The sequence below is a fragment of the Papio anubis genome, chromosome 17, assembly GCF_008728515.1.
Source record: "Papio anubis isolate 15944 chromosome 17, Panubis1.0, whole genome shotgun sequence".
NCBI classification, from domain to species: domain Eukaryota; kingdom Metazoa; phylum Chordata; class Mammalia; order Primates; family Cercopithecidae; genus Papio; species Papio anubis.
This window is the reverse complement of record NC_044992.1, coordinates 5,943,693-5,959,055: the sequence shown is the minus strand read 5'-3', so window position 1 is coordinate 5,959,055 and position 15,363 is coordinate 5,943,693. Positions and strand designations below refer to the sequence as shown.

General features: G+C 50.1%; 1 protein-coding gene across 3 annotated transcripts; it reads right to left on the bottom strand.

The window, feature by feature from the left end:
- Nucleotides 1-1,837: 1,837 nt before the first annotated feature.
- Nucleotides 1,838-8,859, bottom strand: PIMREG (PICALM interacting mitotic regulator). 3 transcript variants are annotated; one of them, XM_003912193.3, is made up of 6 exons: nucleotides 8,786-8,859; nucleotides 7,881-8,209; nucleotides 5,491-5,786; nucleotides 3,892-3,987; nucleotides 3,226-3,270; nucleotides 1,838-2,936 (listed from the first exon to the last, which is right to left on the bottom strand). In XM_003912193.3, exons 2-5 carry the CDS (start codon nucleotides 8,172-8,174, stop codon nucleotides 3,240-3,242), a joined length of 717 nt encoding a protein of 238 aa, XP_003912242.2. In that variant the 5' UTR covers nucleotides 8,175-8,209; nucleotides 8,786-8,859; the 3' UTR covers nucleotides 1,838-2,936; nucleotides 3,226-3,239. The 3 variants fall into 3 exon arrangements, with proteins under 3 accessions (XP_003912242.2, XP_003912243.2, XP_031513182.1); XM_003912194.3 differs by lacking the exon at nucleotides 3,226-3,270; XM_031657322.1 differs by having other exon boundaries at nucleotides 2,236-3,270.
- Nucleotides 8,860-15,363: the final 6,504 nt, after the last annotated feature.

Genomic DNA, 15,363 nt, shown 5'->3' with positions numbered 1-15,363 from the left:
CAGCCTCAGCCTCCTCTATGATCCTGTCTCTTGGCGGTTCACAGGTGCCCATCCCCCCGTTAACATTTCACAGTTCCTGGCTTTCCAAAGGCACCAGCTCATATGGCATAACCACCTCAACCCTAATCCTTCCCAAAAATATCCTGATTTAAACTTGGGCAGATTTAGTCTGATTCTTGAAAACTCTACCATTTTCGTTTTTGCAGAAGGCACCGATTAAACTGAAATGATAAAATAATTAGTATGAGGTACTTTGCTCCCAGTTAGATTCCCTCTTCCCTGAGAACCCCAGGCTAGGCGAGAGAGGGAGAGAGAAAGAGAGAGAGAGAGAAAGCGAGAAAGGAAGGCAGAGAGAGAGAGGAAGACAGAGAGAGAGTACATGAGCCAGGATCCCTGGGGAATTTGAAGTCAGTGTGACCAGGATTCTGTGGCTCTGGGGTCAGAGCTGGGACACAGGACCCAGCAGGACGGCCACCTGTTTTGGCCCTTTGTTTTGGAAGCAGCTCTGGGTCCAGGCAGCAAGCAGGTAGGAAGATCGGGGCTTTGGCTGACGATGCACACATGAGATGCTGATGGTGTACAGTGAGAGGTTGTGAACACAACAACTGGAGCTGTAGTTGGTGTGTGTGAATGTGTGTAGATGCGGTTCTGTTTAGTGGCGAGACAACGTATGTTTCAGTACTGCTTTCACAGCAACTGTGTAATGCATATGCACTTTCTATACTAGTGGTTTCTTCAGTTTTGTCCGTCCAGTTAAGTTGGAGAAAGAACCAAGTTGTGTTGTTCTCGGGAGCGGGTGCCGCTGCCTCTCCTTGAGTAGTTCTGTGACCCCCCCCAGTCCAGCTGTTTTCTAGAGAGTTCTTCTAGCTTCTGGTATGCCTGCCCTCCAGCAGCTGGAGACAGATCTTCCCGCCTGACCAAAGCTCCTTGTTTCTTGCGTGGCATGTTTGTTCTTCCCGATCCGGCGGCTGTCGTGACCGAGGGCCTGCCTGCCACCCTCCTGTATCATTTGCCCTGTTAGGGTTCAGGGTGCGTCCTTAGCCCAGGACCTGCTCTTCCAGCGTCGTGGGTTTTTTTCCAAAAGAGTTCAACGGCTCCCTTGAGCTCCGTAAAATATTTCTTTTTTAAAAAAACAGACTCCTTTCACGCACTGGGATGAATGGTCCTCTTGTCTGGGTGCTGGGTTACAGCAAACAAATGTGTTTGAATCCCAGTATTCCAAAGTTTTCCGGCGGTGGGCTCTCTGGAAGAGACGAGGCTGGAGTTCACGGTTTTTAAACTGTATTTTTACCCCTTTGGGACCCATTCCTGTGTCCTGGAGTCTTTCATGAGGCACGTGGGTCCCCTGCATCCTCACACTTCCCCCCAGCCCAGGTGCAGCCCCGGGAGGGGTGCCCTGACCCCGCCTTAATCAACCACCTTTCCCACCGAATCCCATCTGGGGGGGGTTTGGGTGCCAAGTGCCCTGGAAACCTATTGTAACATTCCCTCCTTCCTTTCCTTCCGGGCTTGGGGGAACCTTCTTAAAAATCATAGTTAGGGTGAAGTCCAAGCACTGAGGCCTGATCCGGGCTCTGCTCTCCTTGTTGAGAAACTAACAGGCAGTTGGGAGGAAAATCCGAATTTGACTCCACCCTCTTTAGGGCAAAGGAGAAGCAGGTGACCCAAGGAGGGGCAGGCCAGAGGAGGGTGACTCCTGCACAGGGACCCCCGCCCTCGGACCCCGCTGTCCTTTTCTATTTGTTTACTTGGCGGTGGCAGCCAGTCTGACCCTGTCTGTGGTCTGACTGTTCCTAAGTGTGTAACTTTCAGTATTATCTGTGACAGACGGTTCTGTGGTGAAAAAGGTTTATTATATTCCTTATGGCTGCCTTGTACAAAATCCGTTAGAAACGCTAATGTAAGATATCAGATTTCTAACAAGACAAAAACAGCATTATGGAGTTAAAAGATTTTTACAACTGGTCTTGATTTTGATGTGAGCTGGTTTTTAGCTCTCAAATGTTGTCACTTAAATAAAAACCTTATTTGCCTTTACGGTGTGTTTGCTTCTGAACTAAGCTGAGAAGCCTTTCCCTTTATACATGTTCTCCCTGAGATGGGTTTTGGGGGCAGACTGGCTCAGAGCAGAGGTGGATGAGGGCCACACATGAGACCACAAATGACAGATCTATGGCCCAGAGTGGTGTGGGAGGGTGGGGAAGGTTGGAGGTGGCCGGTGAAACAGAACAGATGTCAAATGCAAACAGTCTTTATTATGAGAAAGCAGTGTTATCTAGGAAAGTCACATGCTGGTTTCTTATACAACGACAAAGCAGGTTTTCTTAAATAATTTACAAAGGGCAGAAATTGCTTTTGAACAGGGCTACCCCTCCCGGCACACCCACAGTCCTCCGCCTTGAGCGTATAAATAGAAACCCGTGAGCCCAGGGCCGGAAGCCTGGAAATATCTCCTGTGCCTTCCTCCGAGTCCCTGGTAGGGAAAGCAGGGATGACAATGGGGCCCCCAAGAGCCTTGATACCAGAAACATGGTGGGTGAGTGACTCTGCGGATGACTCCCCAAAAACCAGACACCTGGGTACACAGCTAAGAGCTCTCAAACATCTGAGGCTAGCACTTCACCTTATAGATGAGGCAAATAGAAGGCTCAAGGTCAAGTGTACGATGAGTTTCTAAGCTCAAGAGTCCCCTGGGAAAGCAGAAGGAACAATTCTCCCCCTCTGCAAGGTCTCCCCAAGACACTCTCAGGCTATGGCAGGCAGTCACTGATGGGTCCAGATGTGGCCGGAGCAGGGGGCTCTGGGCCCCTTGTTAGGTGCTTGTTAGCAGTGGCCCGGGGGTACTGACAACTCCTGGGGGTTTCCTCCGGGAAGCTCATGGGGAAGCATAGACGTCCTTGAGTACGAAGACTTGGCGGTCAGACAGGGCTTGTTTCCTGCAAGACAGCTGCCTTTGTCACTGTGCTCAAGGTAGGAGAAGTAGGGATACCTTTCCCTGCTCACTGCGGGGTGGGGGCTGCTGGAAGGTGGCTGTAGCTACTCGGGGCCCCCGGCACGCTGTTAATGATGGGGTCCGTGAGGTTAGCAGCTCTGGCTCCAAGCAGCAGGCGGGTCCTACCTACTCTGCTGTGCCCATCAGCTCTGTGGGTTTTTCTTTAACTTGCTCATGCATGAGGTGGAGGAGGAGGAGGACAGTGAGAAAGACGCTTGGGAGGTGGACATTACCTGCAGGCACTTCCTCAGTCATGAATGAGAGAGACGATGTCACCACTAGAGAGAAGGGGAGGGATTGATGCCACTGGGTGTGGTGGGCTCTGAGTGGGCCCCTCCCAGCCTGAGCTAGACAAGATCAGACCCGGAAACGTGGTAGGAATATGGCCCCCCAGCACATAGAGCTGGCAGGGCTCAGCCTTAGAGCCCATCATGGCCATTATACAAGTGGAATGGAGAAATAGCTCCAAGTTAGGGGAGATCCACAACCGAGGCCCTGCCCCTAGGATGGGGCCATGAGCAGAGAGACCAGGAGCTCCATAGCAGTCAGGTTGCTTTTCCCTATTCCACAGGCAGGCAGGGCACAGAGCAGCCACGGACAGTTCTGGAGGAAGGGCAGGCTTTTCGGGAACCAGCCACGTGTGAGGTTCCAAATGATGGACAAACGTGGGGGCCCAAGGCCCAGAAGAACACACACATTCAGGCTGCATCCTTTACCATCAACCCAGTCCAGGTTTTTGTCCCTTCTCATGTTTGAGATGAGGGAGACTGAGGCCCAGAGAGGGGCAAAGACTGGCCAGGGTCACACAGCAGGTCGGCGCAGAACCAGCGCCTGCCTACAAAGATGGCCGGAGGGGCCCTGCCGGCCACTTCACTTTGAAGTATGGAATGCCAACTCACCTCTCTTCCGCCATGATGGCTTCCTCTAGCTCTTGGGACAGCTTCTGGAGATGCTGAATTCCCGCCCCCACAGGCTCTGGGTCACTGTCAGACTCGCTGAATGAAAGAAAAAGCCACACCAGTGACTAGCTGGAAACTCCTGGCAGGAGCCCCTTGCAACCCAGTACCGGGGTCTGGTCTGTGGGCCCAGATGACCCTGGCGGGTGGAAGTGACCTCAGAGCGACAAACAGAGAGAAGATCAAGATCCACAAGGCCAAGGTCATGGGCAAGTGATTTTGCAGCGTCCCCACTTGGAAACTGAGCCTCAGCCCTCCAGGTGGCTTTACAACTTGCTTGTGGGCTCACTAGGAGGCTTGGGTGAGTGGGATTGTGTCAGAGCTAAGCTCAGCTCTTTCTTTACAGAGAAACTAAGGTCCTGAAGGATTTTCTCAGGTCCTCTGCTAGCTCTGGGGGCAGAACCAGGTCAGAACACAGATGTGGAGAGTATTTTTGAAGTGTACACAAGCCTTATTTTAGCTTCCAGGTTTGCAAACAGCCACCTGTTCACTTACATGCATCCTGGTGACCACCTGCCACGATAGAGGGGCAGCCGCTAGGCAGCCTTCCCTGAGAGCCCCGAGATGGGAATAGGAAGCTGCGAGGGACTGTGGACTGGGATGAGCTTCACTCTCTCCCCTGAGCCAGGCCACTTGCTGGGCCTGTCTGAGAACTAGAAGATTCTGCAGGGCAGGCCAGCTTGATCAGTGGGGCAGAACATCCAGATGATCTGGACCCCAGCCTTTACTCCTCTGTTTCCTACGGGATGGCCCTCGTGCTAATCACCAAAAGCCTCCGGACCTCCGTTTCATTACCTGTCAAATGGGACAAACAGAGCCTACCTTAATTACAGCTCAAGGTTCCTATGAGACTAAAGAAAGATGCTAGCCCTCAAAGAAATTTGGGGAAAAATTCAACAGCCCAAAGCTACTATACAGTCTTAACTAATACACTCCATTTCCCCCTAGAACTCAGCCGGAAAGTTGAAATACAATCCTTAGGAATCTAGTTGTTGTTTTGTTTTCTCTTTTTTTTTTTGAGACAGAGTCTCGCTGTGTCACCCAGGATGGAGTGCAGTGGCGCGATCTCGGCTCACTGCAACCTCCACCCCCTGAGTTCAAGCAATTCTCCTGCCTCAGCCTCCCAAGGAGCTGGGATTAGAGGCATGTACCACCACGCCCGGCCAATTTTGTATTTTTAGTAGAGATGAGGTTTCACCATGTTGGCCAGGCTGGTCTCCAACTCCTGACCTCAGGGGATCCACCCGTCTCAGCCTCCCGAAGTGCTGGGATTACAGGTGTGAGCCACCGTGCCCGGCCAGTTTTCTCATTTTCTAATGAACAAATACACACACTGGATATCTGCTAAAGCAGGACACACATTTAACAGTAAGAATAATTATAACATGATAGGACGCTGCTCTGGGTGCCCCTGGCTCCAGGTAGCCACAGGAGGTGCCAAGAAGCCCCTGGGACCCAGCTGGTGTCTGGGAGGTCAGAGAGCAGGGACTGTGCCCAGGCTAAAAGGTCACCAGTGCCAGGGTGAGGCACTATCCCACTTGCCTGGGAGAGCAGAGGGGCTCTGTTGAGGAGTAGGGGCTCCGGAAGGCAGCCTCCCGCCTTGACCGCCGTGATGGGTGGGCACGTGAGCCCATCTGGGCGGAGAGGTGGTGATGCTCCTTCTCCCGGGGCTCTGTGGCTGAGTGGGCAGGGGCGGCTCCAGACAGCCGAGTGCTCTTCTGGCTCAGGCTGTGAGCTGGGGATCCACTGCCCTTCTGCGCTCCTCTCTTCCGCCTCCTGGCCTTCACGTGCGTCTCCACCAGCCACTTGGTGCCACTTTGGCAGGACTCCTGGATTCTCTGGAACAGGCAAATGGAAAGGTTAGCACAGACACAACCAAAAGTGAGGCCGGGCACAGTGGCTCACGCCTATAATCCCAGTACTTTGGGAGGCCGAGGCAGGTGGATCACCTGACGTAAGGAGTTCGAGACCAGCCTGGCCAACATGCTGAAACCCCATCTCTACTAAAAATACAAAAAAAAACAAGGAGTAATGGCAAAAAAAAAAAAAAAGCCGGCGCAGGGGCGGGCGCCTGTAGTCCCAGCTACTTGGGTGACTGAGGCATGAGAATCGCTTGAACCCGGGAGGTGGAGGTTGCAGTGAGCCGAGATCGTGCCACTGCACTCCAGCCTGGGTGACTGAGTGAGACACTGTCTCAAAAACAAACAAGCAACAACAAAAAGCCCAAGGGTGAACTACCCTGGTCTCCAGACCCTACCAGCGATCCCTAGACCCACCAAGTGTCCTGTAAATACAGGCTAGTTTAGTCTCCAGGGTGAAGGATGTGAATGACTGCTCGTGGAATGAGTCCACGGCAGGGACCCAGCTCAGAGCTCCTGGACATGACAGCAGCAGTCAGCAACAGGAGGACCCCTCCTGGTGCCTGGAGCCTGTTTGTCTAAGTCCAAACTCTCTTTCCAGACACAGATTGACCCCAGGACTGAAGGAGAGGGTCCAGAGTAGAGCAGGCTCCCCCGCCCAGCACCCCCTGCATACCAGGAGAGCGCCTGTCTTCCTGCCTCGGGTCTCACTCACTCTATCCACCCTCCACAGTGGTCCATAGTGATCCTTCTAAAGGGCAGTTCTGACTGTGACACTCAACTGCTCAAAACCCTTCTATGGCTTCTTGTTGCACATAGGACCAAGCCCCAACTCTTGGGCCTTTCACACCAGCTGGGTGACGGCTGTGAAGGCTCTTCTTCATCAGCTCGACTGTCTTTGCCTTGGCAAGCCAGAGCCCAGGGGTTGGAGCCCAGCCCAGGTTAAATCTGATGAGTTACGTGACCTTGGACAAATTCATTTCATTTCTCTGATCCCTGAGGGTGGCAAAAACAATCAAAAAATTCTTCCAAATAAGGACTAACATTTGGCTCAGAGAACTCTCTGCAGAGGGTCCAGAAAGAGCCACCCTCTTTCTGGAGAATTCTCTCGTCTTCAGAATTCCCAATGAGACACTGAGGAGAAACCTCTGTAGCCCCCAGTCCTCTCTCTGGAGGTCCGTTCATCCTAATGGCTTCTGTCCTTTCTAAGTGACACGTCTACACCTCCAGCTCTGGGTTTAAAGATGCATCGGTTGAAGGGCCCATAGACGCTTACATCCAATATAAGGACATCTTCCTGCCAGCACCTCTCATTTGACAGCAAATGCCCTCTAACTGACCTTCTCAGCAGCTCCTGAAGTTTATCCCCTGCAAGTCCAGATCCTTAGTCTCCTTCAGGAGCACCTCTGCTTCTATTCCGTTCTCCATCACGTAGATAAAGGACAAATTCTAATATGCTAATGAGACCAGACTTTCCACTGTTTAGAATCCTCCAGACTCCTGATCATTCCTGGGAGAGTCAAAGCTCCTTCATGTCCTTTCTCCCGGCTCTGCCTTGCTCTCTGTCCTCTGCTCATACCCAGACTACAATTCTGGCTCTCCTCAGGGGTACACGGCTGAGTTGGCAGTACACCTTGCTTTCCCTCAGCTCTAGGCTTGGACCGGAGGGGCTCTGGACTTGCACTATTTCTCCTACCCTAAATACCCCTTGACCTTTGCTTCCCCGGGTGAACTCTGGAATCATCTCCTCTAGGAAGCCTTCACCGGCTAAGTTTGTGTTTGGCGAGCACTCACTATTGGCCACTTGCTTGCAATTTCCTATCACGTACAGCTCTTATCACCTGGTATTGTGAGCATCTGTTTCCTCCAAGACATGCTTTCGTTAACTCATTCAACTATTTGTTGAGCGCCTATATGTGCCAGGAACTATTTGGGGTGCAGGGGAAACAGCAGTGAACGAACCAAAATCCCTGTCTTCTTGGAGTCTATATTGTTGAGGCTCTTTGAGGGCAGGAACTGTCTGGCACCAAGGAAACACTCCATAAACAAGATGATTAGTATTGTCAGTATTACCTGGGACATGGCACCCAAAGCGCTCTTAGCTGAGCGAGCTGCAGCCTGGAGGCCCTGCTGACCTGGCTCTGGGGTTTCCAGGCGTTTCCAGGAGGGGCCTGCGCAGAGGTTGAGGTTGACGGCTCTCAGGGGCAGCCTCCTTTGGAACTGCCTGCACAGAGACCCCAGGGCCCCTGCAGAGGTCTCCTGATGGCTGGCCACTGGCTGCAGCTCCTTGCTGTCCTCCAGCTGCTCCTGGTGCCGGAGAGATCTCCGGCGCACAGAGGTCCCCATGCTCTGCCACCGAGAAGCCATTTGCCTGGCCAAGAGTCTTCTCTGTCCACTAGACCCTGGGGAGGAGGGCAAAAAAGCAGGTCAGCAAGGCATTCCCCATCCCCATTTCCAGGCCCCACAGAGACCCTGGACACAGGGGAAGAGATGGGATGCAGCGGGGTGGCGAGGGCGAGCGGGGAGCGGACGAGATGGCAAGTGTGGGTGCAGGAAGGAGGATGCTTCCTGGAAGAGAGGTCTCGGGTCAGCAGCATTTCTGCTGTCCCGCACTTCAAGTTTCCAAAACAGCTGTCTTTTCATCCCAACCTCCTTCCTCTCTCTGGCTCAGGCGAGGAGGGGAGGCGGGGTCAAGACACGCCGTAGCCGAGCTTCAGCGCTGGGCCCAGGACAGGATCACCATCTCCTTCACCAGCTCGCCCAGACCAAACGCGCCCCCACGCAGATCCCGGCCTTCCCACCAGAAGCCCCGATTTTGATCCGACGCTTGTAGTACCCAGACGCCTCCACAGGCCGTGCGCGTCCGAACCCGATGCCCTCCCCTCTGAACAAAAAAAAATTGTTTTGAGCCGAGATCGCGCCATTGCACCCAGCCTGGGGAACAAGAACGAAATTTGTTGTGCCCCGCCCGCACTCACCCGACAGCACCAACGCGGCTCACACCCCGAGCACAGCTGCTCCTCGCCCACCACAGCCGGTTTGAAACTCTGCGCGGCTCCGCCCCCGGCCCCGTCCTCACAGCTGATTGGTTCTGTCCCCGCCCCCGTCCCCGCCCCAGGGATCCGATTGGCTTTCTCTGTCGCGGCTGTAAATGCTGCGCTCGGATTGGCCCGGCAGTCCCCATTCATCTCTCCGGCCCCCTCCCGGCCGCCAGCCTCGTGGCTCCGGGCTTTGTATTATGCGTCTCGCCCGGGCCACCGCCCTTGCCCGCCCAGCCCCCGCGCGCATCGCACGCCGGGTCCCCTCCCTGGAGCGCGCACGGGGTTGAGGCTGCTCTGATCCATGGGGTGGAGGCGGAGGTCCTGGGATCTAGGCCTCCTGGCTCAGGCCCCAGGCCCCGCAGTGGGCAGGGACCCTGTCCATCCTGCCAAGGGGTCTGGCTTTTCTTTCTTGCTCAGTGGTTTTGTCCGAAGGAGCCAGGGCCTGGCAGTGCGGAGCCCTGGGTTCCCAGAGACGTTTTCTTTCAAATTTCCCTCCTGACCCTCCCTTCCTGTGACAAGACACTGTCCCTCTCTGAGTTCCCCATACTCGCCCTTCATGCTCCGCCCCGCCTAGAAGATGCGTGGATAGACCTGGAAGCGGGGATAGACCAGAGTACCCGTCTGCCCTCCTCCCGCCTACACCAGCTCCCCGTCCCCGCCTTGCCCCACGCATCCCTCCCTCTCTCAGCGGAATGCCTGCCTCTCCTCTCCTTAGCATCCAAACACAATCAGCCATTATAGAAGTTCATCCTTCTCCTTTCGGTGACCTCAGAGCTGTGCTGCCCAGTCCCCCGGCTGGTTTCTTTGTTACCTCTCCCGCACAAGAGCCTGAGATGCTGACTTCTTGAAAGTCTGTCTTCAGCCCTCTTCGTTTCTTTGGCCTCAATGATTTCCATCGAAACGATGATGATAATGATTAACGTGTATATGGCCCTTAGTATGCACAGGTACTGGTGTTGCAGTTTATTAACTGATTTGACCCTCTGCTATGGTTTGAATGTGTCCCTCAAATTTCACATGTTGGAAATGTAATGCCCAAATTTGTATATTGGTGGCATTTGTTTGTTTGTTTTTGAGACAGAATTTCGCTCTTGTTGCCCAGGTTGGAGTGCAGCCTGGCGGTCTCGGCTCACTGCAACCTCTGCCTCCCGGGTTCAAGCGATTCTCCTACCTCAGACTCCCGAGTAGTTGGGATTACAGGCGCCCGCCACCACGCCCAGCTAATTTTTTGTATTTTTAGTAGAGATGGGGTTTCACTATGTTGGCCAGACTGGTCTCGAACTCCTGACCTTAGGCAATCCACCAGCCTCAGCTTTCCAAAGTGCTGGGATTACAGGCAAGAGCCACCACGCCTGGCTATCGGTGGCATTTTTTTTTAGACATATAAATTGTTATTTATTCAAATTATAGAATATTATACAGTATTGAAAAATAAGTGAATTGTAACCAGATGGTGTAACTTAAGTGAATGTCAGAAATATAATGGTAGATTTAAAAAAAAGCAATATGCAGACAAACATAAAGTATGACAACCATATAAGTTCAAACACAAAAAAACTAAACAATATGGTTTAGGAATATGCACACACATTTGTGGACAAAGCTATTATGGAAAGCAAAGGAATTGTAAACACCAAAATAAAATAGGTAGTCATTTTTTGGAAGGGTGGCAGGAGAAGAGGATGTAATGAGGAAAGGGCTCAAAGGACTTCAAAGGTAATGTTCCATTTTGTAGGCTGGGTGGTGACCACATGAATGTTTACTTTCCTCTTTATTATTTTTTTCCTTTTAGACAGGATCTTGCTCTGTTGTCCAGGCTGAGATGCAGCGGTACAATCATGGCTCACTGCAGTCTCAACCTCCTGGGCTCAAGCAGTCCTCCTGCCTTGACCTCCCAGAGTTCTGGGATTACAAGCGTGAGCCACCTTGCCCGGCCTTTATTATTCTTTAAACCCTATATTTATGTAATTTTATATGTATCAGTTTATATTTGTGTGTGTATACACACACCTGTACATATATTATTTTGTAAGTATGAGCTACTTTGTAATTTTTTTAAAAAAGTTTTTAAAAATTGACAAGTAATAATTAAACATTTATGGGGCACACAGTGATGTTTTGATACATATAATGTAGAGTGATCAGCTCTGGGTAATTGGCATATTCATCATCTCAAATATTATCGTTTCTCTGTGTTGGGAACAGTCAATATCTTCCTTCTAGTTATTTGAAACTGTATATTATTGTTCACTCTAGTCATCCCACAGTGCTATAGAGTACTAAGCTTATTACTCCTATTTAGCTGTAACTTTGTGTCTTTTAACAAATCTCTCCTATTCCTTCCTTCCACCTACCATTCCCAGCATCCAGTATTTTGATGAGGTGAGGCCTTTGGGAGGTAATTAGCATTAGATAAAATAAAACAGGGTAGGCCCCATGATGGTACTGGTGGCTAAAAAAGAACGGAAAGAGAGACCTGAGCTGACAGGCACGATTTTGCCCTCTCACCATGTGATGCCTTCTGCCATGTTACCACACAGCAAGAAGGCCCTTACCAGATGCCAACCAGATGCCAGTGCTATGCTCTTGAACTTCCCATCCTCCAGACCATGAGCTAAATAAATGTCTTTTCTTTATAAATTATGCAGTCTGTGGTATTCAGATATAGCAGCAGGAAATGGACTGACACCTTCATTGTACCTACACTTGATGAGGAAACTGAGAATAGAGAATTTGGTTGGGCCCAAATTTCACTCAGTTAGTCTACACCAGGGCCAAGGATTCAAACTTCAAGGTTCAAGTTTGAAGTTTGAACCCACTATATTCATTTTACAAGAGTCACTAATGGGGTATGGGTTGTGGTTTGCAAAATATTGCTCTAGTTTGCCTGTCCTTCATTTTTTAGTGGATAGAGGGTTTCATCACATTGGCCAGGCTGGTCTCGAACCCTGGAGTTCCTCCAGTCATCAGAGCCGTATCAAAACTACAAAGGAAAATAAAAGTGTTTATCATAAAAGTCTAAGGAGAGAGGGAGAGCACACTCATCCCTCACAGGTGGCAAGTGTCTGCTTCTGGGATGCTGGCAATGCTCGCCCTTGACCTAGGTGATGCTGTTTATCAACCTAGTGAAGTTGTTTATCAACAGTCAGAAATGCTTGTTTTCAAACCTGTTTATAACAGTTGCATTTGTTACTGTAATTAAGGAATTTAATTGATGTCTTTTACCAATGAAATCCAAGGGGGAAAAGAAAGGGTTGTTGTTTCTATGAAAACTAAGTTGAAAGTATGGGAAAGAGTCCATGAAGGGGAAATACTTAGAAACAAGCAAAGTCTCTCAAACTGGAGTGTCTTATAACAATTTGCCTCCCCAGTGCCTGCCATGTCACAGGCATCCGTAATAATAGTTTATATTTTTTGAGCCCTCACCATGTGTCAGATGCTCTGCTAAGTGCATTTACTTTCTTTATTCTTTCTTAATTCTCAAGCAATTCTATGAAGTAGGTACTATTTTTATTTCCATTACAGATGACAAAAGTGAGATGCAGACAGGTGAAATATCTGGTCCAAGATCGTGTGGAATGTCGGAACTGGAGCTTAAATCCAGTGACTGACTTCAAAGCCTGAATTCTTACCCTCAGATCACACAGCTTTGTTAAGTATCAGGGGTGACACAATGAATGCATGCATGCATAAAGAGGCCCTCCCTGCTTGGAGCTTTCCATCCTCTTCCCTCACTCAGAATGGTAACTGGCAGGTCAGGTTAATGAAGAACAGTCTCCATGGCAACAAGTAAAGGAGGAAGAAACATTTTCTTCTGAATGAGAAGCCTTTCCCTTCTGCCTTGCATGGAGTGGTGGCTGGAGGGAGGGAAGGAGGCTGTGCTCAGGAGAAACAGGTTCCTAGTCCAGAGGTCAGTACAGGGGCTTCTGTTCTTGGTAAGGAGGAGAAACCAGTCACGTGTTCCTAGTGGAGGCTTTTGGAGGGGGAGGGAATCCCAGCATCACCCTTGCCTCTGTTGGGGAGGGGGATAAAGGAGAAGCTCCAGCCCTGCTATCCAGGGGCTCTTTGTCCAAGAGCAAACATTCCACTAGTTTCCTTGACCTCTTGAAACTGTCAATCTGATGGAAGACATAGACATTAAACACATTATTGTAAACAATTACAATTGGGCAAAGTAGCATGAATGTGCAGTGCTAGGGAGAAGTGACAGGGGGTATAAGGGGGATGGGGAGATTGACTGGAGCTGGAGGTCAGGGTAGTCTTCCCTGAATGTGTGGTGTTTGAAGTAAGGAGCTAGTGGGCCAATGGTTGGGAGTCTGGAGCATTGCCAAGTGTTAGGACTGGGGAAAGTCTGGACAAAAAGGGTAGGGCTGAGATCAGGGGCTGAGGGTAGGGGATGGGGTGGCCAGAGACAGGGTCTGTAGGTCAGAGAAGGAGCTTAAAATTTGTCCTGAAGGTGGTGGCAACTCTTTGCTGAATGTTAAGAGGGCAGTAGGTTATTAGAGCGGCATTTTAATGAAGTCCATGACGAGACTGGTTTGGGAGCGGCTATAGTTTTAATGTGTCCCCCAAATTTCATTTGTTGGAAACTGAATCCTCAAATTCGTATGATGATGATATTTATGGGTGGGGCCTTTGGAGGGTAATTAGGATTAGGTAACATCATCAGGGTAGGACCCTGTGATAGGATTGGAGGCTTTACAAGAAGAGGAACGGAGACCTGAGCTGATGTGCATGCTCTTGTCCTCTTACCATGTGATGCCTTCCACCATGTTATGATGTAGCAAGAAGGCCCTCACAAGATGCCAACACCATGCTCTTGGATTTCCCAGCCTCCACAACTATGAGCTAAACAAATGTCTTTAAAAAAAAAAAAATAAATTATGCATTCCGTGGTGTTCAGTTACAATCACAGAGAATGAACTAAGACAGCAGGCAAAGGGTTTCTGGGGCATCAGTCTGTAGCCTGTGGCCCAAGCCCAGGCACAGACCAGGAACGATCATCATTCTTCTCAGCCGGGAAACCAACACCCCTGGCATCAGCTTCAACATCCCCTTTTCTTCTTGCCCCCACCTCCCCCAATCAACCACAGGCTACATCTATCAGTTTTACTGTTTAAACGTCTCTGCAATGTGTGTGTGCCCTTTGACCCTCTACAAAGGGAAGCAATGGAAACAGTGGGAGAGTTTTAAGAAGTGTGAGAAGAGACACAATTGGATCTTTTTCATTGTGAATTATATCACTGATAGAAAACTGCCTAAGACATAAAATCTAGTGTCATGAATACAGTGAGTCCTTACTTAATGCTGTCAATAGGTGTTTGAAAACTGACTTTAGCCTGGGTGTGGTGGCTCACACCTGTAATCCCAGCACTTTGGGAGGCCAAGAAGGCAGGTGGATCACCTGAGGTCAGGAGTTCGAGACCAGCCTGGCCAACGTGATGAAACCCTGTATCCACTAAAAAAAAAAAAAAAAAAAAGCTTGGCGAGGTGGCAAGCACCTGTAATCCCAGCTACTCGGGAGGCCGAGGCAGGAGAATCACTTGAGCCCAGGAGGCGGAGGTTGCAGTGAGTCAAGATCACTCCATTGCACTCCAGCCTGGGCAACAAGAGCAAAATTCCATCTCAAGAAAAAAAACAAAAAAAAAACAAAAAAAAACTGACTTTCAGTGAAATGACATATAAGGAAACCACCTTTTTTTCTCATCAACATTATAACAAAATGATGACATTGATTGAAAGGATGTTATTTGAGGACCTGATGTATGTCCTTTCATTTCAGACTGCAGTTTCCAAGAATCTAAAAGGACATTAAGTGAGGACTTACTGTACTTATAAAGCCAACACCCATGTAAGCATCACCTAGGTCAAGGGTGAGCATTGCCAGCATCCCAGAAGCAGACACTTGCCACCTGTGAGGGATGAGTGTGCTCTCCCTCTCTCCTTAGACTTTTATGATAAACACTTTTATTTTCCTTTGTAGTTTTGATACAGCTCTGATGACTGGAGGAACTCCAGGGTTCTTGGTCTTGCGCCGATAGGATTAACGGCTCGGACACACGTGGAGTGGTTTTAAGGAGCAAAAAGTTTAATAGGCAAGAAAGAAGGAAGGAAGAAGAGAATAGCTCCCCCATACAGAGAGAGAGGGAAGAGGGGGATTTGAACAAAGAGAAAACCCCTTGCTCAGGGTGGAGTGGTGGGAAGTAGCTGCTTACACGAAGAGGCTCAGGAGGCGGTGTCTGATTTCCATAGGGCCCAGGGGATTGGTTTGACCAGGTATAATTTACATAGCCCGCAAAAATCCTGGCCCTCCCACCTTAGCCCTCTAATATGCAAATGTGGGTTGCCATGATGTTCTGAACACATGCTGTTATCTGGAGGTGACCATGACACTCGGTACACCTGGTGACAGGGAAAAGACAGCAGGAATCGCCATATGAGTGAACCCAGTTTCTAATTGCCGGCATTTGCATATTGAGGCTTGCCAGCCTGGCCCTTTAAGCGGCCTTTTCTGT

Bases quoted from the DNA above. Each gene is read 5' to 3' on its own strand.
- PIMREG (XM_003912194.3), bottom strand. From the start codon at position 8,174: ATGGCTTCTCGGTGGCAGAGCATGGGGACCTCTGTGCGCCGGAGATCT. The intron at 5,787-7,880 runs GTAATACTGACA...TGCCTGTTCCAG, and splicing joins CTTTGGGTGCCATGTCCCAG to AGAATCCAGGAGTCCTGCCA. The intron at 2,937-3,891 runs GTGAGTTGGCAT...GCTGTCTTGCAG, and splicing joins GCCATCATGGCGGAAGAGAG to GAAACAAGCCCTGTCTGACC.